The following is a 22,080-nucleotide window of genomic DNA, read 5'->3' as shown; positions in this document are numbered from 1 at the left end:
AATAAAAAAATATGGGTATGAAATAAAAGCAAATAAATATTATCGATGTTGATGAGTGACTCAAACAACCATAAGTATGTGTTTTATCATGCAATTTAGTAAAAAAATTAACAAAGAAGTTTGAGTATGTGTTGATGGCAGAAATAAATAAATATCGGGAGATAAAAATGGAATGCTTGATTAGGTGATAAAGAGTATTTGATGCATGTGAAATAATTTATCAAATGAAATGAATGGATGAGATTTGATGTTAAAATAATTTATGTGAAATAATATATATCAATGCCATGTTTAGTGAAAATGAGTGATTGACAATAGAAACGAAAAAACTTAATAAATTAAATCAGTTCTTTTGAATATGAGCAAATGAAAATAATAAAGAAAATAGTGAGGTTTAGATAAAATTCATTGAAAAAAATAACTAAAATAAATTTTCTACATTTTCGTAGGGGTCGGTCTTGTTCTACAACATACATGAATAGTTTGCACCACAAAAATGTAAGATAAAAATATAATATCTTGAGAACTATCAACTAATATGTTACCCAAAAATACTTGAGAATTCTCTGTTTTTTTTAAGAAAGAATTCTCTTTTATATGCACAACTTCAACGTTGGAAGAACAAAACATTGACATGCCTTTCACATATCTCTCATTATTAATAGTGGCAAAAAAAATAGTTTTGGAATGAAGAAATCTGATTCAAAACGTCTTTCAATTACGTCGCTTCAAATTAATAGAAAAATAATGAAATTCATTAAAACGTGAAGCAAACTTTTTCAAAAGGTGTAAATATATATGGGGATGAAAACCCTAAAATTAACAGAGCCGACAGCTAAACCTATAAAAGGGAATCAAAATTCGGAAGGAAAAAAAAAGGTGCCTAAATCAATTTGATAATAATGAAATCAATAAAATTGAATTGGTCAGGAGGTAGATATATTTGCATTTCAAATAAATGATATTATAAACAATTTGTACAAAAGGAAGATGCATATACAAATGATGAAAGACAAATTGACTATATATAGGAAAAAAAACTCAAGACTGGCTAACTTAATATGATGATGTGTTGATTACAATTTGATTGGATGATAATTAAGAATTATGTACCAACATGTAATTGGTACATATCTTGTCATAAGCCGTTAGAACTCGAGGGTATCATAGGATGAATATGTGAATTTGAACAAAATACATGGATATATACAACATGTAGTGGAGTAATATCATAAATTGAATCAATTTTTGAAATTAGAGTGATGAAAAAAATATGTTAAGAAGAAAAATGTTTCAATAAAATAAAAGAGAGATTTTGAGAATAATTTTAAAATTTTAGTATGAATTCTAAATGATGTGAAGATGTTTGAGACGGACAAACAATATTTATAGGAAAAAAGAAGCAAGTAAGTCACATCAATTATGCCATTAATTTAGTAATAAAATTAGTAACATATTAAATAGCAAAAATAATTTGAATAAAATATTCCATTTATTTTTTTGTCATTATAAGCCTTTTAGTCAACTTGCATAATCATGTTAATTACATAAGTCTTGCACAAATCACATAATATGTACCAATTACACAAAATATTAAATGCACCTTTCAATATAAGGATGCCATGTGTACTATCAAAATAAAATAGTGCAAATATATATAATAGAGATAGCTAGGCATGTGATTAAGAATAAGAGAACAATTTTTTGTTTTTTTATTTATTTTTCCAACATTTTCTTACAAATTATTTTGAATCGGTGATTAACATGGATTCATCACCAGCAACTCCAGCATGGCGCCAGGGACCAAAAGACAAGCCAGTTTTATGCAATGCATGTGGACTAAGATACCAAAACTGGGGAAACCTCAAAGACCATTCTCTCAAACGTTGTTTTCCAAAAGAACTTGTTACTAACAGTGGCAACAGTAGCAACAAGAGTCTCAACGAAAGTTCATCAACCATTGATGTTTCTGAGTCAGATAATGGTATGTGTTCATACTAGTACTAGCCATTTTCACTCTTTTCTTTACAATGCTATATACTACTTTAATTTTGTGAGGGTGGGTGTGCGTGAATATTTATTTTAAGGGTTAAATATGTTTTTGGTCTCTATAAATATGTCAACTTTTCTTTTTAGTCCCTCGAAAAAATTTCTTCAACTTTTAGTCCATCAAAAAATTTTCATCTTCACTTTTGGTCCCTCCTTTAAAGTAAACTCATTTATAAAACTCATATTTTTGAATAAAATTTTGCAGAAAAATTCATAATATTATAAGAATCTCTTCAAAAAAAATTAGAATTTTTTAACAAAACATGAATTTAATATGAATTTTCATATTTTTGACGGTTAAAAATTCATATTTAATCTGTGTTTTGCTAAAAAAATTCTAATTTTTTTTGGGATTTTTTTACAATATTCTACACAATTCTGCACAATTTCATTATAAAAAAAAATACAAAAATTAACTTTAAAATAAGGACCAAAAGTAGTGATTGAAAATTTTATAGGGACTAAAAGTTGAAGGAAAATTTTAGAGGGACTAAAACGAAAAGTTGATATATTTATAGGGACCAAAAAAATATTTAACCCTTATTTTAAACTGTTAATAAATTAGAGAATTTTTACTTAGATGAAAAAGATTCAGATTCTTGCAAGTCTGCAGTCTCTTCAAAGAGACGTTGTTTGAGGATTATCAATCAGAAGATGACACCGATGGAAAAGTTTCAACAAGAACTTCTCGATGAGTTGAAAAATCACGAGATACCAGATGAGTCATCCTCAGAAGAGGCCTTATTGTTCAAAAATGTGAACAACTTTATACCTTCAAATGAAATTGGCCTTGGAGCAGTTCTTCTTAAACCAGCCGGTTCTTCTATGTAGAAGGGATAATATATATCCTTCATTAATAAATTATGAACTTGAATGGCTTGTGTTCTCTAAGTGTGGCTTGGAGATATTTTGTTTTTGAAAGAATTTGGACCTCTTGAATTTTGAACCTTATTTTATGAGACTTTTGTTAGAAGATGTTTATGTCTGTCTTATGTTTTATAAAGTGATTTGAATCAATTTTCTAATGTATGATTCAATAATTGCATTTGTGAAGAAGTGTCAGGGTGAACAATTTCATCAGAAAGAGAATTGTTTTAATATATATTGTTGGCTCTAATACTTCGGGTGTGGAACCTGGGACATAATATATGAAGTTTATTATGTCTTAATTTTGGTTGATTTAGCATGCCAACAATGCATCTAAGGGTACCGTTTTTTTTTTTTTTTATTATTTTTTTTTTAGAGGAGGGTACCATTTTTTTTGTTACATGTATAAGGGTATTTTGTAAGGTCTAAAATACAGATTATACTTCCATTAATACATTTTTCTTATAAACTTTTTATTCTTATCAAATATGGCTAGCTAGTAGCTCAGAGGGAAAAAAAAAAAGGAACTGTGACAAGGCAATTTTTTAGATTTGCTAGGAGGGTAGGATAATTTATGGATTTAAATATTTTAAATTGTTTTCTCTCCAATTAGTTTTCCAATTTTTTCCTCCCACTGCTTAAAATTTATGGATTCGTAGCTCATTAAAAATAATAAATGTAGTCATCTCTACTTAACAAACTTCTATAAATACAAAATTAAATTTGTTGTGAATTCAAAACTTAAAATCACACCCATAAACTTAGATATGTGGAGCAAAAGGAAGTAGTAATCAAAATCATAGTAGCTACATGTATCAACAACAACATACCTAGATCTAAGTGTAAAGAAAACTACAAGTATAATCAAAGCAACAAAGATAGAGAGCAGTATTAGAGAAAACCAACATACCGATACATTTTTACCTAGTTCGGACCAATATGTCGTACATCTGGCGAGAGAGAGAGAGAGAGAGAGAGAGAGAGAGAGAGAGAGAGAGAGAGAGAGAGAGAGAGAGAGAGAGAGAGAGAGAGAACAACTCTTCAATCCACTATTATATAGTGCGTGTTACAAAGAGGATACAAGAAATTAGATCACAATCTCACGAAGAATAAATCATAATTTCTACTCTTTTGTCAAGTCACTCAAACCCACAAAGAATCCTATGATGAGAAAAACAAGAGAGATAGCTTTTTGATCCTTCCTCTAATGAAATGTCACTATCCAAGGTGTTTGTGAAGTGTTTTCCGGCCCAAGCATCCCACCAGAAGACACTCAACCCTTAGCCTCTAAGTTCATTCATTTGTTTTGACAAAATTCTCTCTCTTAAAGCCTCCATAAAAGTCATAAAAGCTTTTATAGTACTCAAACCCAAACAAAATTGCACCACGATTTGTTAGGATTGTGTTGCGATCTAACTCATAGCCAATATTGTTGCCAGCCTTATCCACAATCGTGCCACTATTCCTTCTCATTAAGGCACAATTTTTTACGAACCAAATCAACATCTCAAAACCCAAATCGCCATGATTGATATCGCGCCGCGAATTTTAACGAACCTTTATCACCAAATTGTGAGTCAATTTCAACCAAATTTATATGAGGTTCATTAATTAATTATGCTAATGTTAAATTGCATTGCGGAATAAATGTATTTACATTTGACTTGTATTCTAAAGCAAAGTAGTAGTGGTAACCAGGGTTATTCTTTGAAAAATTAAGTAAATGTATTCAGTAAATTGAAAGATAATTGCCTTGTATTTAAGGACAATTGTTTCCCTCAATTAGTGGTTATAACTAGGGACGGTGGAGTATTTGATAATTTAAGATTTTTGAGTACATATCCACAAGTGTTCTTTCTTGGGTCAATACTCTTCTTACTTATTGGATATTGGTGGTTTACAGTTTACTTCTCTAGCTTTTGTTGTATTAATCTCCTTCTAGTTTATTCAATTGGTCACTTTATATTTAACTTTTGACCTAACTTCAAATTATTATAACTACATTCCCTTAGAAACCAGGAACAAAACTCTCATGCTTGTTTTATGTATAATTATGATTTGCTCTTCTTTCAAACCATGCCTGAACTAATATTGGGTTAGAGAAACCTTTGTGCTCAATATATATAAAAGTATTTAAATACTCTAAGCGTATTATTTTCATTTAAAAAAATTGCAAAGGGATTTTTTTCTTCAACAAAATTTTAATGCTACAATATTAAACTCTTACAATTGTGTTAACACTTTAAGTGCACTCTTAAGCGTACATTTGAAGAACAAATGTAAATTATAACTTGAATTTCTAAACACTTAAGTGCACTATTAAGCATACAAACGTAAATTATAACTTGAGTTTTTAAAACACACTTTCTTTTAGAAAACGGGGAAGAGAAAATTTATAAATAACCATAACACTACTCATGTGAGATTTGAATCAAGTCTTTTGAGATTTCTAAAACATAGTGGTTATTTTTTTGGAACAAAAAATAACGTTGAAACTATATATTAGAGGTTTGGAATAGGCGGAGTGTGAACTAGCAGTAAAAAAACAATCACTTATTAGAATTGGTTTTTTACGGGCACCTCACAATTGTTATTCTCTTCTTTTCATTATAATAATATTTTTATTTTGAACTTGGTATAACGATGTTCATGTAATCAAGTAATTGAGTTGAAGTTGTTAATAAACTCTACTAAAAACGAATTGTTTAAAAGAATTTGAGTCTAATTCTTGAATTAAACAATTATTAATCATTCTTTATTTATTTTTCGGTCAACTTCAAATTATCTAAGTTTTTTTTCCTTGGGAATCAGAGGATTAAAAAAAAAAATGACGTTTATGCATTTATGTTTTCAAAGGTAACGGAATCTCCTTTGTACCTATGTATGACGACTAATATGGAAAATTTATTTTAGATATAAATGACTCTCTCTATATATATATGCAAGCTACATATAATAGAGGCTATACCACCAGTAGAAAAAATATCAAAAATAACAGCAGAAAAAATATATCATAAAAAGAAAAAGAAAAGGAGAGACACGGAGAAGAAGCTAAGTGACGAATTGTGAAAGACTCACAAGAAAAACACAAGCAGGAAGGTATGAATGTTATGGAATTTTTCTACATTTATATAATTATTTTTTGAAAGATACATTTATATAATTATTGATGATTAATGGTTGAATAATTTTTTTTTCTTGTATCCTAGTTTTATTTTTCGTAACCCTCTCAATTTTTTTTGTGTGCTACATAATAACCCTCTCTATTTCTTCAAAAAAAAAAAAACATAATAACCCTCTCTATGTATACCTGCAACTTTTGGAACCTTTTCTATATGATTTTATATATAGTTTTTGAGTGTCTTGTGGTTGTATTCTTCATATTTGAAGGTTTTTGTAAACTGATTCTTTTATCCATAAAATTTCATATTCCTAGCTAGTCCGAGAAAAGGATTGACACAGATATGAAGAAACGTGGTCCATGCAACCACTGCGGAACAAAGTGTAAGTCTAGCTCCTTCATCAAAGCTCTTGAGTTTTTTTTTTTTTTTTTTTTTTTACAAAATACCTCTCGTGGTCCTTTTAAGTTATATGTTTATAATATGTTAGCCCTTTAAGTTTTTTTGGTTACCAATTGGTGCTTTAAGTTATTTCTTGTTACAATTTGGTCTTTCACGTCATAGAATATTTACACTGTCATCCCTCTTTTCAGCCAATATCGTTAAAAAGTGCTAATAGACCATTTAACATTAAGATGGTAGGTCCAAAAGTGATTATGACGTCAAACATGATTACTTAAACACATTTTCTTCTTCTTGTTTTTGAATTTCAAACCTAATTTTATAGATAAATATTTGATCAACAACATTATAAATAAAATAATCAGTCAATTTTGTTTTGAATCAAGATCGAATAACACACATATGAACTCTAGTTTTGAGAGCAATGAATTTGGATAAACCAACTTAACATTAAACATCCACAAAACACTTTTTGTTTGAGTTGATGAAATGAGGATAATGGTGCAAATATTTTATGACTCAAAGGACCAATATGTAACTAAAAAAACTTAAAGGACTAACTTGTTATAATCATGTAACTTAAAGGATTGCAAATGATATTTGGTTTTTTTTTCTTCTTCATTTGACTGAATTAAATGCATTGTATTAATTTTTGACTAGATGGAATTTTTAATTAAAGTTTGAACAGAAAAAGTTGGCATAAAATAATATTACCATTAATTAAAAAGATAAAAGTATATTAAAATAAATAAAAAACAAAAATTTGGTCAAAGGCCTAACCTAAAAAAAAAGTGTCCAGGAACATGATTTAAATCTCATAAGAGACTTTTGTAAAATTACCATCAGTACAACCACCCTTATAAAAAATAATTTACCCTTTCCTAATTTTTTTTATTAAAAAAACAAAAAAAAAGTAAGAGACAAACAAAACACATTAACGAGTGTGATCCTTATGAGATTCCACTTGTGTGACATTATGGCAGGACTCTCTCACTCTCTCTCCCTCTCCCTCTCCCTTCCTCCCTCCCCTCCCCCCCTCCCCACTTTTGAGATTAATCTAATTTGATAATCTACCTCCTTCCACGAACTCCTTCCACCAGCACGTACTCATTTACCTATCTCTTTCAAGATCCACCTAGTGAGAAAGAAACTGAATATATATTGTTTATTGTTTGAATTTGTATCCTCCTACTCACTAATTTTTAACTCAAACAAGTTGAGTTACCCATCTTCCAATTAGAAAGAAATTAAACTGAATGTATATTGTTTATTGTTTTTACTAATATATTGTTTATTGTTGCTAATACATGGGATATTGCATTCATATACAAAAAGACCGTAGAAACTCCATAATCATAACCTAAAAATAAGCCTAACCTTACAAATAATAAACGTAAATATGCATTTTTACTTATATTTCATTCTTCAGGTGAGAGTATTGTGCAACCATAAATATAGTAGATACGTACGGACCTATAGGATTAACTCAAATCATTCGAGAGATCATAAACCAACCAATTTATTTTGTTGTTGAAAAAATCACCCTGTTTCTATGATGCAAATGCAATGCATCAAAGTTATTGTTGTAGTGCAAATTAATTAGCGCCCTACTAGCCGTTCTTATCACAATCGTGAGACATACTCGCATAAAAAAATTGAAGGATCAAAATTAATACATTTACTAAATGTAGCAGAGGAACTAATATAATTAATTCTCATAAAAATATAGTATAATTAAGTATATAAATTAAATATATTAAAGACTATATTTAATTGGTCAAAATTTAAAAGGCAATACAATAATTTATTTTAACTCATTAATTTTCTGCTGTTTAATTTCATAACACAGATCTTGAAAATTAAGACCGTGGCCATAGTCACTCTAATATGTACGATCATTAAAAAGGCTTCTATTAAATCATTTGAATTAATTAAGGTGTATTATATATGAATAATTATAGCTAGGTATGTGATTGATTTTTCCAACATTTTCTTACAAATTATTTTGAATCGGTGATTAACATGGATTCATCACCAGCAACTCCAGCATGGCGCCAGGGACCAGAAGACAAGCCAGTTTTATGCAATGCATGTGGACTAAGATACCAAAACTGGGGAAACCTCAAAGACCATTCTCTCAAACGTTGTTTTCCAAAAGCACTTGTTACGAACAGTGGCAACAGTAGCAACAACAGTCTCAAAGAAAGTTCATCAACCATTGATGTTTCTGATTCAGATAATGGTATGTGTTTATACTAGTACTAGCCATTTTCACTCTTTTCTTTACGGCTAAAGTGCAACTTTGGCCCCCTATCTTTCAAAAAATTGCGATTTTGGCCCCCTAAGTATGAAAACTACAATTTTGGTCCCCCATGTTTAGGGAAATATGCTCTTTTAACCCCCGAACTTAAGGGAAATATGTCTATTGACCCCTTATCTTTTTAAAATGTTGCGATTATGGCCCCTTATCTTTTCAAAATGGCCCCTTTTTTGGACACGTGTCGCCTTCTCAGCAGTTTTCAAAGTTAGGGGGCCAAAATTGTAGTTTTCAAAGTTAGGGGGCCAAAATCGCAACTTTTTGAAAGATAAGGGGCCAAAGTTGCACTTTAGCCTTTCTTTACAATGATATATACTACTTTTGTGAGGGTGGGCGTGCGTGAATACTTCTTTTAAATTGTCAATAAATAAGAGAATTTTTACTCAGATGAAAAAGATTCAGATTCATGCAAGTCTGCAGTCTCTCCAAAGAGACGTAGTTTGAGAATTATCAATCAGAAGATGACACCGATGGAGAAGTTTCAACAAGAACTTCTCGATGAGTTGAAAAATCACGAGATACCAGATGAGTCATCTCCAGAAGAGGCCTTATTGTTTGAAAATGTGAACAACTTCATACCTTCAAATGAAATTGGCCTTGGAGCGGTTCTTCTTAAACCAGACAGTTCTTCTATGTAGAAGGGATAATATATCCTTCATTAATAAATTATGAACTTGCATGTTTTGTGAATCTTTGTGGTTCTCCTAGTGTTGCTTGGAGATATTTTGTTTTTGATATATTTTGGACCTCTTGAATTTCGAACCTTAATTAATTATGAGACTTTGTTAGAAGTTGCTTTTGTCCGTCTTTTGTTTTATCAGGTGATTTGAATCAATTTTCAAATATTTGATTCAGTAATTGCATGCATGAAAAAGTGATAGATGGAGAACGATTTCATTTGAAAGAGAATTGTTTTGATATATCTTGTTTAAATTGTTTTAATATATGTTGTTGGCTCTACTACTTCTTCATGTGTGGAACCAGGGATATAACATATAAAGTTTATTATGTCTTAGTTTGGGTTGATTGGTGGCAAAATCCTTTAGCATTCCTACAATGCATCTCAGGGTACCTTTTTTTTTTGTTACACATCTAAGGGTACCTTTGTAAGGGATTAAATATCAGTTATACGTACTTCCATTAATACATTTTTCTAATAAACTTTTTATTGTTATCAAATATGGCTAGCCAGTAGCATAGAGGGAATAAAGGAATGGAAACAAAGCCATTTTTTGGTTCAAATAGGGTTGGATAATTCAATATGTAATTGGTTCAAAATATGGGAAGGGATATGAGAAAGGGTTCAGGAGGGAAAGAGAAATAGTTCTCTTCTTATCTGGATCACGACAAAATGGAAGAAACTTTTAAAATGATTTTTTTTATTTGTTTACATGGTTATCCATCACCTTAAAACACACCAGTAGCAAACGTTGAAAGAGTGACTAATTTTATCGATCTTTACTACTATCGCGATGTACTTTTTTTGACACAAATTACCTAGTGTTAGAGACCATAAATTTAGGGGAAATACTTGGGTGCCATTAATGGCACCGTGCCATTATATCCTGACCATTGATGGCATCCAAACATTGTGGATGTGTGTGTGTGATGTGTGTGTGGTGGAGATCTAATGGCATGATGTCATTAATGGCACCAAAGTGCCACCCTAAATTTAGTGACCAATTTTATTTTTTCACCTCTAATATTCAACATCGTTTCAATGTTTCTAGTAGTGACCAATTTAGTGACTTTACTATGGCTCCCTAATTCCTCGTCTTTAAGTTTTCCAACCGCCACTATGTAAAAGAAAATGTAAGGATTTATCCTCAAATTATTATTATCTAGTGGCCAATAAATATTTTCACAATAATCGTCTCATTTGATGCCTGCATATAGGGTTTATCCTCAAGTGTTTGATTTGATACCTACATGTATTACTTCTCATTTGATTAATGATATGAGATAAGTTTATTTTCATAAAAAAAAAAAGGAAATTATTTTTATATTTATATTTTAGAGATTAAGTTGAAGAGAGAGTGATATTTTATGTCTAAGTTGATAATTGAAATTTTTTAGCAACACACTTGTCAACGCTTTTCTTGTGGAAAAAACTCACATGTATCCCACTAAATATACATGAGACACATGTCGATTTTAAACAATCAAAGAGAGTACGTTAGAATCGAACCTGAGACATTGATGAAGAGCACACTCCAAGATCTTAAGGAAACACCATCAGACCAACCCAAATAGGTTTATATATAGTCATCACTACAATACAAAATTTCTATATGTGTCCCCCACTACAAAATTTCTGGATCCGTTACTGGTTAAACGTAATAAATGTGGTCATCACTACCGTACAAACCATTATAAATGCAAAATGGAATTTGTTATGAATTCAAAACTTAAAATCACACTCATAAACTAGATATGTGGAGTAAAAGAAAGTAGTGATCAATATCAAAGTAGCTTCAAGTAACAACATTATACCTAGATAAGTGTGAAGAAAACCACAAACATAACCAAAGCAACAAAGATAAGAGACCAATATTAGAGAAAACCAACACACCAATATTTGTTAACCCATTTAGGACCAATATGTCGTACAACATAACTGGGAGAGTGAGCAACTCTTCAATCTACTATGAAAGTAAGTGATACAAAGAGGTTACAAGAAATTAGATCTTAAGGTCACAAAGAACAAACCTAGCTAATTTGTACTCATTTTTCAAGTCACTCAAACCCATTATAAATCCTAAGAGAAAAACAAGAGAGAAAACGTTCTGATCCTTCCTCTAATAAAATCACATTATTCAAGGTGTTTGTGAAGTGTGTTCCAACCCAAGAATCTCATCCAAAGACACTCAACCCTTAGACTCTAAGCTTCCTCATTTGTTTTGACAAAATTATATCTCTTGAAGCCTTCTAAAAATCGATGAAAGACAGTTTTTATAGTTCACAAATCCATGCAAAAGCGCACCAGGATTTGCCAGGATTGCGTCACGTTCTTCAACTCGCAACCAATATTGTTGCCATCCTTATCCACAATCGCGCCACTATTCCTTCCAATCATGACAAGTTTTTTGACGAACCAAACCAATCTCTCAACACTCAAATTACGCAACGATTGATACTAATCGTGTCGCGTTTTCTATCGAACTTCATCACCAAATTGTGAGTCAATTTCAATTTATATGAGGTTCCTTAATTAATTATGCTAACATTAAATTGACATTACCGTCAAAAAAACATTAAATACATATTTAAGTTCTCAATAGCAAGACGACCAACATAATGCCATATTTCAAAGGTGACAACAAAAACTTTTGTATCTATATGATTATTCAAATAGACATTTGCACAGTATTATACATGCAAGCTAGCTACATTCAAGTGAGGTAGTGCAATTACAAAAAAGAAGAGAAGAGTGCGGCGGAATACAAGGGAAAACACGCAGAAAGGTATGAAATTTTTTGAATTTTTATGCATTTATGTAATTATAAATGGTTGACTATTTTTTTTTTTTGTGAACTCACTGTGTAACAGTTTTTCTGTTGAAAGGTTTGTTAACTCACTCACTATGGATTTGCCACTTGAGTTCTAAAACATTATTTTTCATTTGGTTCTTGTGTTTGTGCATTTCATTTTAAGATTTTTGTGGAATATCCGAATTTGTAATTACTAGAATTTCTAATTTATGCTTGAAGGAAAATAAGTTAAACGCCGATATGGGGAAAAGAGGCTCGTGCTTGCATTGCGGAATAACATGTAAGTCTCCTTGGAACATTGGTTTGATTAAGTTCCTTCTTCATGCCCTTTAGTCAATTAAATGTAAAGTAGTAGCATTAGCATTAATCAGGGTTATCTTCTGAAAAATTAGGTAAATTATCTTCTGAAAAATTAGGTAAATGCATGTAGTAAATTGAAAGATGCTTGTCTTGTATTTAAGGACAAATTTTTTCTCTTCATCAGAGACGGGTGGAGTATTTGAAATTTAAGATTTTTGAATACAAGGTGTTATTTCTTGGGTCGACACTCTCATCCTACTTATTAGACCTTGGTGGTTCAGTTGTCTAGTTTTGGTTGTATTCATCTCCTTCTAGTTTATTTAATTGGTCACTTTTTATTTAAATTTTGACCTAACTCCAAATTTTTATTACTGCATTCCATTAGAAAAAGTAATTAAATACTCTAAGCGTATTATTTTCATAAAAAAGAAATTTGCAAAGGGATTTTTTTTTCTTCAACAAAATTTTAAACCAGTACCTTAATGTTACAGTACTAAACTCTTACAATTGTGTCAACACTTGAAGTGCACTCTTAAGCGTACCAGTGTAAATTATAATTTGAATAACCATGCTCATGAGAGATTTGAATCATGTCTTTTAAGATTTTTAAAACACATTCAGTATTTTGGATCAATAAATAATGTTGAAACTATATATTAAAGATTTGGAATAGTCGGCGTATGAACTAGAAATAAAAAAAAAAAAAAACCACTTACCAGACAAAAAATACTATATTATAGTAGTATAAATCTAAAAAAAAAAAAAAACAGTAAATACATTCAAAATATTATGGCATTCATGAAATGAGAATAATAACTTGTTGACTTCTATCTATCTATTCTCTATATATGAAACTTAATGTCTACTAAAAATATAATCTTACCCCTTCTTAATTTTTTGACACGTCATCAAAATTGTATCCTTTTGTGTCTTTTGCTTCAATCTCCCCCTATTTTTTCTCCCTTAAAAACAAATTAAAACAAACTCTCTCAATAAATCATAAAACAACACTAACTTAATATTTTTTTAAAGAACAAACAAACTTAATCTTTTTTTTTTTTTGGTGAACAAAGAGGGCCAAAGCCCCAAACAAACTTAATCTTAATCTCAATAAAAACAAATTCTCCTATAATTCAACTTCTAAATATCTAAAGAGTTAAAAACAATTTACAATCTCTTTAAAAAAACAATTTACAATCTATTATCTTATTATCTAATTATGAATGTTAATGACATGTAAAAATACAAGTTTGTCCTATGTTAATATTTTGATACATCAACATATATTTACCCTTTTGTATCTTTTGTAACAAAAGATCCAATTTAGTTGAGAGAGAGAGAGAGTAACTTTCAAAAGATTGATCAACCCTAAAAAAAAAAACTCACTAATCACGGGTGCAACCCAGTGAACTCATCATATATGAGCGCGAAACCAAGTTACAAAAAATGAAAAGTGAACATATGTGTAGAATAACTAATGGATCGACCGTCATCATGATGAGTCATATATTAGTCTATTTTAATGCTTTATTTAATACCGTTTTATTTAGATTTAGTTTTATTTTATTTTAGTTTTATTTCTTTTTTGAATATTTTACTTTAAATTGCATTTTATTTTATTTCAGGAAAGAATATATGATGGAAGGTGTCTTGGAGCAAAAGAAAGAGGACTGGAGCAAATACAGTGCGAAAATACGAAGATACGGGACAAAAATATGTCTCCACCAAGTCAGAAGCTTGGCACGGCCGTGCCACCCTCCAGATGCTCTTTTGCTGCTTTTTCTTCGGGCCCAAGTTACTCTGTTGTAGTTTTACTGATTAGCCCTTATAGTTGCTTAGATTTTAAGTCAATTGTAAAACTATAAATAGAGTAGCTCTCCATCATAAATATTCATCTTTTGTTCTTGGAATAAAAGTTCACTTTTATATTATTGTTCTTTTATTGTTTTCTCTCTTCTTCCCCCATGTCTACGATGAACGTTAGCGAGTAGATTTCTCTTGTCTTGGGATTATTGGATAAGTCTAATGACATAATCCTAATCGAACCAAGTTTTAACCCTAATTTTATGTAATCGTAATTTCTAATTTAGATTCACCGTTATAACATGAATTAACAATTATCAAACTGTAGAAGCGAAAGTGGAGGGTTTGATAATTGTTAATCCATCATCCCAAACATCAATTCATAAAGCGAGAGCCGAGCTTTGATGTTGGAACAAGTGAATCTAGACAATAATTGCAAAGGCAGCGAAATAGTCTTTGCAATTATTGAGACACAAGTAGTTTCAATCCTTATAAGCATCTTCTAGAAATCAAGTCAGCGAAATAGGCTTGGTTACTAGGAGTAAACTCTCACCGGACTTTCATCGGAAAGGTGTGGGGCTAAGGGAAACTGGTCTTTAGAAAATAAGGTGTAAACCATGAAATTAGAAGTTAAAGTTTTGTCTAGTGAAGGGTTTGTTATTATGACGAACCAATGATCCCAATGCTCTTTTATTATTATTGTTATTTACCTTCAGCAATTAACCTACTATTTTATAATCTTTCTTCTCTTCTAATCATTCTCTAAAAGTTAATTGAATTCACAACTCCCTAGCGGAACGATACTCTTTCTTACTACTATTAATTCGATAGACCGTGCACTTGCGGTTTGGCCTATCACATCACGATATCAAAATTCAAGTTTTAAGAACTAACTAAATAAACAACAAGCATATTTGAATTAACCCGTGCGGAGCACTGGCCCGTGCTTAGCACGGGTTTGTTGCTAGTTATATTCAAAGAAATAATAATAATAATAATAATAATAATAATAATAATAATAATAATAATAATAATAATAATAATAATAATAATAATAATAATAATAATAATAATAATAATAATAATAATAATGATGATGATACTAGAAACAAAAATATTAAATTCATGAAATTTTGGTGGTTGAAGGCAAAAATTGTAAACTTAACTTTTGATTTTCATCATTGATGGTTAATCCTATTATACATTTGAGTTTCGCCACTTAACTTGTTACTTTTGTCGGTTTTTTTATTGATTGTTTTCGTTTTTTAATTGATTGTTTGTACTCTTATTTTTATCATGAGTCATGACACTCTTTGTGTTGGGTAGGAATTTTTACTTGTTAATATATTTCATTTTGATTTGTTCAAAGAATTCAAAAACGTTAATTAGTAATTTTATTTCCCTAAAGTTACCGGGAATTTATTTGTATATCCTTTAATTGACATTCTTTAACCGAGGTTAGACGCAAATAGTTACTCCGAAGGTACAAGGACTATTAAAAGGATAGAACTGACTTATACCTGAGTTTGACCTTTGATGATAGAACAATATGTAGTCAAACTTCATCTAGTTTCTCGTTCTTGAGCACAAATTGGTCTAGGGTTTTACCCATAATAGTGAGTGGAAATAAAAAACTACTACCTCCGTCCCTAATTATAAGACCCTTTTGAGAAAAAATTGTGTCCCTTTTTATAAGACCCTTTTGCTATTTCCAACTACATTAATTATTTCTTTACATACATGCCCCTATTTATTATACATCTTTTTCTTCCATCAGCAATAAATAACATGTTGAAAACATAAACCAACTCTCTCTCTTAAAGGATAAAATTGTAAAAACAATAGTAATTACAAACATATTTAATACAAATATCCACTATCTTAATTCCCGTTATTTTTTCAAAAGGGTCCTATAATTAGGGACGGAGGTAGTAAAAAAATTGGCAATATCAACTATGAGTATCTTAACTACTTCAAAGATCATTGAAAGTGTTTGAGAACGGACATAAAAGATAATTTAGGGCAATCTTAACTCTTAAGGTCTATCAACTATTTGAGACTATCAAACTTAAATGATTATGAAAAGCTGTGTGATATTGTGGCTTCTGCTAGTCCCCCTCGACAATATATATCCAAAATGGGTAGAAATTAAGACAATATTTTCCACACAAAAAAAAATTAGAATTTTATTAACAAAACATGAATTAGATATTAATTTGTATGTTTTTAGTGTTAAAAAATTCATATTAAATTCATATTTTGTTAAAATAAAAAATAAAAAAATTGGAAAATATTGTCACAATTTTCTATCCATTTATGAAAATTTCATTAAAAAATATGAAGGTTAGACATGAGTTGACTAAAAAATAGGGATTAATGTCATGGATAATTTTTTTTAAGGGATCAAAAGCCTAAGAAATATTTTCGGGGGATTAAAATCAAATATTGGAATATTTAGAAGGACAATTAATTACTTATTTAACCCTATAGTTTATGTAAAAAAAATTAAGTATTATATATATAAATATTTTAAATTAGTATAATATTTAAATATTATTAAATATATAATTGAGTCAAGTCATTAATAAAACAAATCGAACTATATATAACTTATGTTCAACTCATTTAGTTAACGAAAAACAAAAGGAGAGAGACGGAGAAGAAGCTAAGTGACGAATTGAGAAAACCTCGTAAGAAAAACACAAGCAAGAAGGTATGAAAGTTATGGAATTATTTCTACATTTATATAATTATTGATGATTAATGGTTGAATACTATTTTTTTCTTGTATCCGAGTTTTATTTTTCATAACCCTCTCAATTTTTGTGTTTACATAATAACCCTCTCTATGTATACCTGCAACTTTTGGAACCCTTTCTATATGATTTTATTTTTTTGAGGGGTTCTATATGATTTTATATATAGTTTTTGAGTGCTTGTGGTTGTATTCTTCATATTTGAAGGTTTTTGTAAACTGATTCCTTTATCAATAAAATTTCTTATTCCCAGCTAGTCCGAGAAAAGGATTGACACAGATATGAAGAAACGTGGTCCATGCAACCATTGCGGAGCAAAGTGTAAGTCTAGCTCCTTCATCAAGCTCTTGAGTTTTTTTTTTTTCTTTTCCATTTGACTGAATTAAATGCACTGTATTAATTTTTGACTCGATGGAATTTTTAATTAAAGTTTGAACAAAAAAAGTTGGCATAAAATAATTTTACTATTAATTAAAAAGATAAAAGTATATTAAAACAAAGAAAAAACAAAAATTTGGTCAAAGGACTTCTGTAGAATTCCTATATCAGTACAACCACCCTTATAAAAAATAATCTACCCTTTCCTAATTTTTTTATTAAAAAAACATGGAAAAAAGTCAACAAAACATATTAACGAGTGTGATCATTATGAGATTCCACTTATGTGACATTGTGACGAAAATGTCGCATAACGTTTCCAACCATAATGTGACAAGGAAATAGATCTCTTCATTTTTTTTCTCTCAATTTTTTTTTTCACGTTTGAGATTAATCTAATTTGATATGATAGCGATCCCCGATTATAAAAAATAATATTCCTATGATAACTTAAATTCTAATTCAATTAATAATAATAATAAAGTGGTTGTACAGAAAAAAAAATAGAGCAACATTAAGACATTGTTTATCTAATATAAAATGACACGCAACAACAACAACAACAATTATTATTATTATTATTATTATTATTATTATTATTATTATTATTATTATTATTATTTTGGAAATTTTACTTTTTATTCACATATAAAAATATGGATGAAGAAAAAATTGTTTTTGTCTTTTCATCATGAGCTTTCCCACAAGCCCTCGTTATGATTGTTATTTTATCAAACTTCTTTGGTAGCTTTCACGTTCGGGAAATACTTGGGTGTCATATACCTTTGGTCTCATTGGTGACATTGGTTCTTTTAAATGGGAGAGAATGATGAATGCATTGTTAAAATAAACTATTTAGATGAGAGATAATGAGTGGTTAAGAGAGAGATAGAGACAATGGTACCAATGGTCCAAAAAGCCAATGGCACCCAAGTGTTACCCTCATTGTTCTTGTTCTACGACTCTTCTCCCCATGTCTCCCACTCATTATTAATCTATCTCCCCTTCACACTGAATTCATTTAAAAAACTTTCGAACATAATGTGTCAAATTTAATAGTTGTGATTGGATGATAATTTAATTAACAAGGCAAAATGGAATATGTAAACAATAATAAACATTTCTCATAGCACAAGAAGTACTAAAAAGGAACACGAGAATAAAAGGAGTACAATCCAACCAACATATGAAAAAATAAAAGAGTTATTAACCAATGCCCAAACAGAAGAACTAGTTCAGCCACCATCCATGATAACCAAAAACAAAATTAATGTATTTGCTTCAACCATCAGTAGGATAAAATATTTACTTTATCCACACGATTATGAATAGAGTCATCCTTTTGGCTAAAAATCTTATTACTACGCTGTTTCCAAATTATCCAGACACAAGAAAAGCAAATAACATACATAAGGGATCGTCACATTCTAGAACCACCTGATACAAAACCAAACAACATAAAATGGTCAGAAAAACTTGACGTATCAACTGAAGAGAAATCAATCCACCGTCGAACACGCTACCAAACACCGTCGAAGAGTTTACAATCCAAGAACAAGTAATTAGCCGATTTTGTAACACCACACCCACTCATACAAAGGTGAGAGTCTTGATTAAGAATGTCTAGTCTAAATAAATTATTCATTGTAAGAAGTCGATTTATGAGAAGACGCCAAGCAAAAATAAATATCTTCAAAGAAATGTCCTTATACCAAATAAGATCTAAAACACGTGAATGAGAATGGGGAACCAAATTAACTAGCAACTGATAAGTATCACTAACAGAATAGCCAACAATCAATTCTAGATTCTACGACCAATGAGCACCACTATTAAACTGAAAAGTAGCATTGTTAAATAAAGTCTTACACTCCCTTACCAACTCCTTCTCCCACGCAAACAACCTACGCCTCCAACTCCCAACATCGGCTCCCTCTTCCCACCTCAACGAAAACAACCTCCTAAACTGGTCCTTGAGAGAAACACCCCTTTACAGAGGATCTGACAAAAAAATAAGTATCAACCCCATCACCCACCACCTCCTTAAATTTTCCTTAAACCACCTTTCTTCTCCAAACCCAATACCATTACGGACCCACACCAACTCCTTCCACCACACGGACTCATCTACCTACCTCTTTCAAGAGCCCCCTCTCACCATATTTCTCTCTCAACACTTTATACAACGACTCCTCTTTATCTACCAACATCCTCCAACACCATTTCTCTAAAAGAGCCATATTACTCATTCATTCTTCTGAGCCCAAACCTTCAAACTCCTTATTCAGACAAATAATATCTCAATCAATTTAAAAAATGTTATTATATTTCCCCTTTGTCAGGGATTGAATTTGTATCCTCCAACTCATTAATTTTTTACTCAAATTAATTGAGTTATCCATCTTTCAATGAGAAAGAAAGTGAATATATATTGTTTATTGTTTTTACTAATATAATGTTTATTGTCGCTAATACATGGATATTATAGTCATATAGAAAAAGACCTTGAAACGTAAATATGCATTTTTACTTATATTTCATTCTTCGGGAGGGAGTATAGTGCAACCACAAATATAGTAGATACGATTAAGTCACATCATTCTGCAAATAACTTCTCGCACTCAAATTTTGTCAAACACTATTATACCATGAAGACAACTTTAGTCCTATTCGAGAGATCATAAACCAACCAATTTTTTTTTTTAAAAAATTACCAATTACCAATTACTAAATAGTTTCTATGATCCGTCCGATGCATCAAAATTATTGTTGTAGTGCAAATTAGTTAGCGCCCTACTAGCCGTTCTTATCACAATCGTGAGACATATACTCACATAAAAAATTGAAGGATCAAAATAATACATTTACTAAATGTCGGAGAGGAACTATTATAATTAATTCTCATAAAAATATAGTATAATTAAGTTTTTTTTTGAGGGAAGTATAATTAAGTATATAAATTAAAAAAATTAAAGACATTATTTAATTGGTCAAAATTTAAAAGGCAATGCAATAATTTATTGTAACTCATTAATTTTCTACTGTTTAATTTCATAACACAGATCTTGAAAATTAAGACCGTGGCCACAGTCACTCTAATATGTACAATCAATAAAAAGGCTTATATTAAATCACTTGAATTAATTAAGGTGTACTACTATTATATATGAATAAATATAGCTAGGTATATGTGATTAATACTCCTTTATAAGAATAATAATACTGCAAGAGAACAATTCTTTGTTTTTTGATTGATTTTTCCAGCAACTCCAGCATGGCGCCAGGGACCAGAAGAGAAGCCAGTTTTATGCAATGCATGTGGACTAAGATACCAAAACTGGGGAAATCTTGAAGATCATCCTCTCAAACGTTGTTTTCCAAAAGAACTTGTTACGAACAGTGGCAACAGTAGCAACAACAGTCTCAAAGAAAGTTCATCAACCATTGATGTTTCTGATTCAGATAATGGTATGTGTTTATACTAGTACTAGCCATTTTCACTCTTTTCTTTACAATGCTATATACTACTTTTGCGAGGGTGGGCGTGCGTGAATATTTATCTTAAACTGTTAATAATTAGAAAAAATTTTACTTAGATGAAAAAGATTCATATTCATGCAAGTCTACGGTCTCTCCAAAGAGGCGTAGTTTGAGGATTATCAATCAGAAGATGGAGAAGTTTCGACAAGAACTCATTGATGAGTTGAAAAATCATGAGATACCAGATGAGTCATCCCCAGAAGAGGCCTTATTGTTCGAAAATGTGAACAACTTCATACCTTCAAATGAAATTGGTCTTGGAGCAGTTCTTCTTAAACCAGACGGTTCTTCTATGTAGAAGGGATAATATATATCCTTCATTAATAAATTATGAACTTGCATGTTCTGTGAATCTTTGTGGTTCTCTAAGTGTGGCTTGGTGATATTTTGTTTTTGAAATATTTTGGACTTCTTGAATTTCGAACCTTAATTAATTATGAGACTTTGTTAGAAGTTGTTTATGTTTGTCTGTTTTTATCAGGTGATTTGAATCAATTTCCAAATATTTGATTCAGTAATTGCATGCATGAAAAAGTGATAGACTGTGAACGATTTCATTTGAAAGAGAGTTGTTTATATATATTTTGTTAATTTTACTACTTCGAACCAACAAAATAATATATAAAGTTTATTACTAGTATGTCTTAGTTTATTATGTCTTAGTCTTAGTTGATTGGTGGCAAAATCCTTTAGCATGCCAACAACGCATCTAAGGGTGTGTTTTTTTTTTTTAAAAGAGGATACCATTTTTTTGTTACACGTATAAGGGTATTTTGTAAGGGCAATACCGTTTATACTTCCATTAATAAATTTTTCTTATAAATTTTTTATTTTTATCAATACCGTTATCCATCGCCTTGCATGTTATGTTTTCATATATGGGTAAAGACATTTTAGTTGATGTACTATTTAAATATTTTAAAAAAAAATTCTCCAATTTGTTTTCCAATTAGTTTCCCCCACTACTTCAAATTTATGGATTCGTTGCTCATTAAACATAATAAAGGTAGTCATCACTACTTACAAACTTATATAAATACAAAATGGAATTTTTTTGT

General features: G+C 30.2%; 3 protein-coding genes across 4 annotated transcripts; all 3 read left to right on the top strand.

Annotated features, from left to right (window-relative positions):
* The first annotated feature begins 1,708 nt into the window (after positions 1–1,708).
* On the top strand, positions 1,709–2,880 carry LOC146933402 (uncharacterized). Its single transcript, XM_085708398.1, has 2 exons — positions 1,709–1,984; positions 2,630–2,880. Exons 1-2 carry the CDS (start codon positions 1,765–1,767, stop codon positions 2,878–2,880), a joined length of 471 nt encoding a protein of 156 aa, XP_085564524.1. The 5' UTR covers positions 1,709–1,764.
* A 3,013-nt stretch (positions 2,881–5,893) lies between these two features.
* On the top strand, positions 5,894–9,545 carry LOC146933401 (uncharacterized). Of its 2 annotated transcripts, XM_085708396.1 has the most exons (4): positions 5,894–6,015; positions 6,353–6,420; positions 8,476–8,679; positions 9,142–9,545. In XM_085708396.1, the coding sequence occupies exons 2-4, from the start codon at positions 6,381–6,383 to the stop codon at positions 9,390–9,392; spliced, it is 495 nt and encodes a 164-aa protein (XP_085564522.1). In that variant the 5' UTR covers positions 5,894–6,015; positions 6,353–6,380; the 3' UTR covers positions 9,393–9,545. The 2 variants fall into 2 exon arrangements, with proteins under 2 accessions (XP_085564522.1, XP_085564523.1); XM_085708397.1 differs by lacking the exons at positions 5,894–6,015; positions 6,353–6,420 and having other exon boundaries at positions 8,460–8,679.
* A 7,840-nt stretch (positions 9,546–17,385) lies between these two features.
* LOC146933400 (uncharacterized) lies at positions 17,386–21,430 on the top strand. The gene is made up of 3 exons (XM_085707834.1): positions 17,386–17,425; positions 20,747–20,950; positions 21,079–21,430. The coding sequence occupies exons 1-3, from the start codon at positions 17,386–17,388 to the stop codon at positions 21,318–21,320; spliced, it is 486 nt and encodes a 161-aa protein (XP_085563960.1). The 3' UTR covers positions 21,321–21,430.
* Positions 21,431–22,080: the final 650 nt, after the last annotated feature.

Source organism: Medicago sativa, chromosome 4, assembly GCF_051527215.1.
Source record: "Medicago sativa cultivar Bolivia chromosome 4, Bolivia_mono, whole genome shotgun sequence".
Taxonomy (NCBI): domain Eukaryota; kingdom Viridiplantae; phylum Streptophyta; class Magnoliopsida; order Fabales; family Fabaceae; genus Medicago; species Medicago sativa.
The sequence above is the reverse complement of the archived record's forward strand: the minus strand, read 5'-3'. Positions and strand labels throughout refer to the sequence as shown.

Coding starts and splice junctions, on each gene's coding strand:
- LOC146933402 (XM_085708398.1), top strand. CDS start 1,765: ATGGATTCATCACCAGCAACTCCAGCATGGCGCCAGGGACCAAAAGAC. Junction 1,985..2,629: donor TGTTTCTGAGTCAGATAATG/GTATGTGTTCAT, acceptor ATTTTTACTTAG/ATGAAAAAGATTCAGATTCT.
- LOC146933401 (XM_085708396.1), top strand. CDS start 6,381: ATGAAGAAACGTGGTCCATGCAACCACTGCGGAACAAAGT. Junction 6,421..8,475: donor CAACCACTGCGGAACAAAGT/GTAAGTCTAGCT, acceptor ATTCATCACCAG/CAACTCCAGCATGGCGCCAG. Junction 8,680..9,141: donor TGTTTCTGATTCAGATAATG/GTATGTGTTTAT, acceptor ATTTTTACTCAG/ATGAAAAAGATTCAGATTCA.
- LOC146933400 (XM_085707834.1), top strand. CDS start 17,386: ATGAAGAAACGTGGTCCATGCAACCATTGCGGAGCAAAGT. Junction 17,426..20,746: donor CAACCATTGCGGAGCAAAGT/GTAAGTCTAGCT, acceptor TGATTTTTCCAG/CAACTCCAGCATGGCGCCAG. Junction 20,951..21,078: donor TGTTTCTGATTCAGATAATG/GTATGTGTTTAT, acceptor AATTTTACTTAG/ATGAAAAAGATTCATATTCA.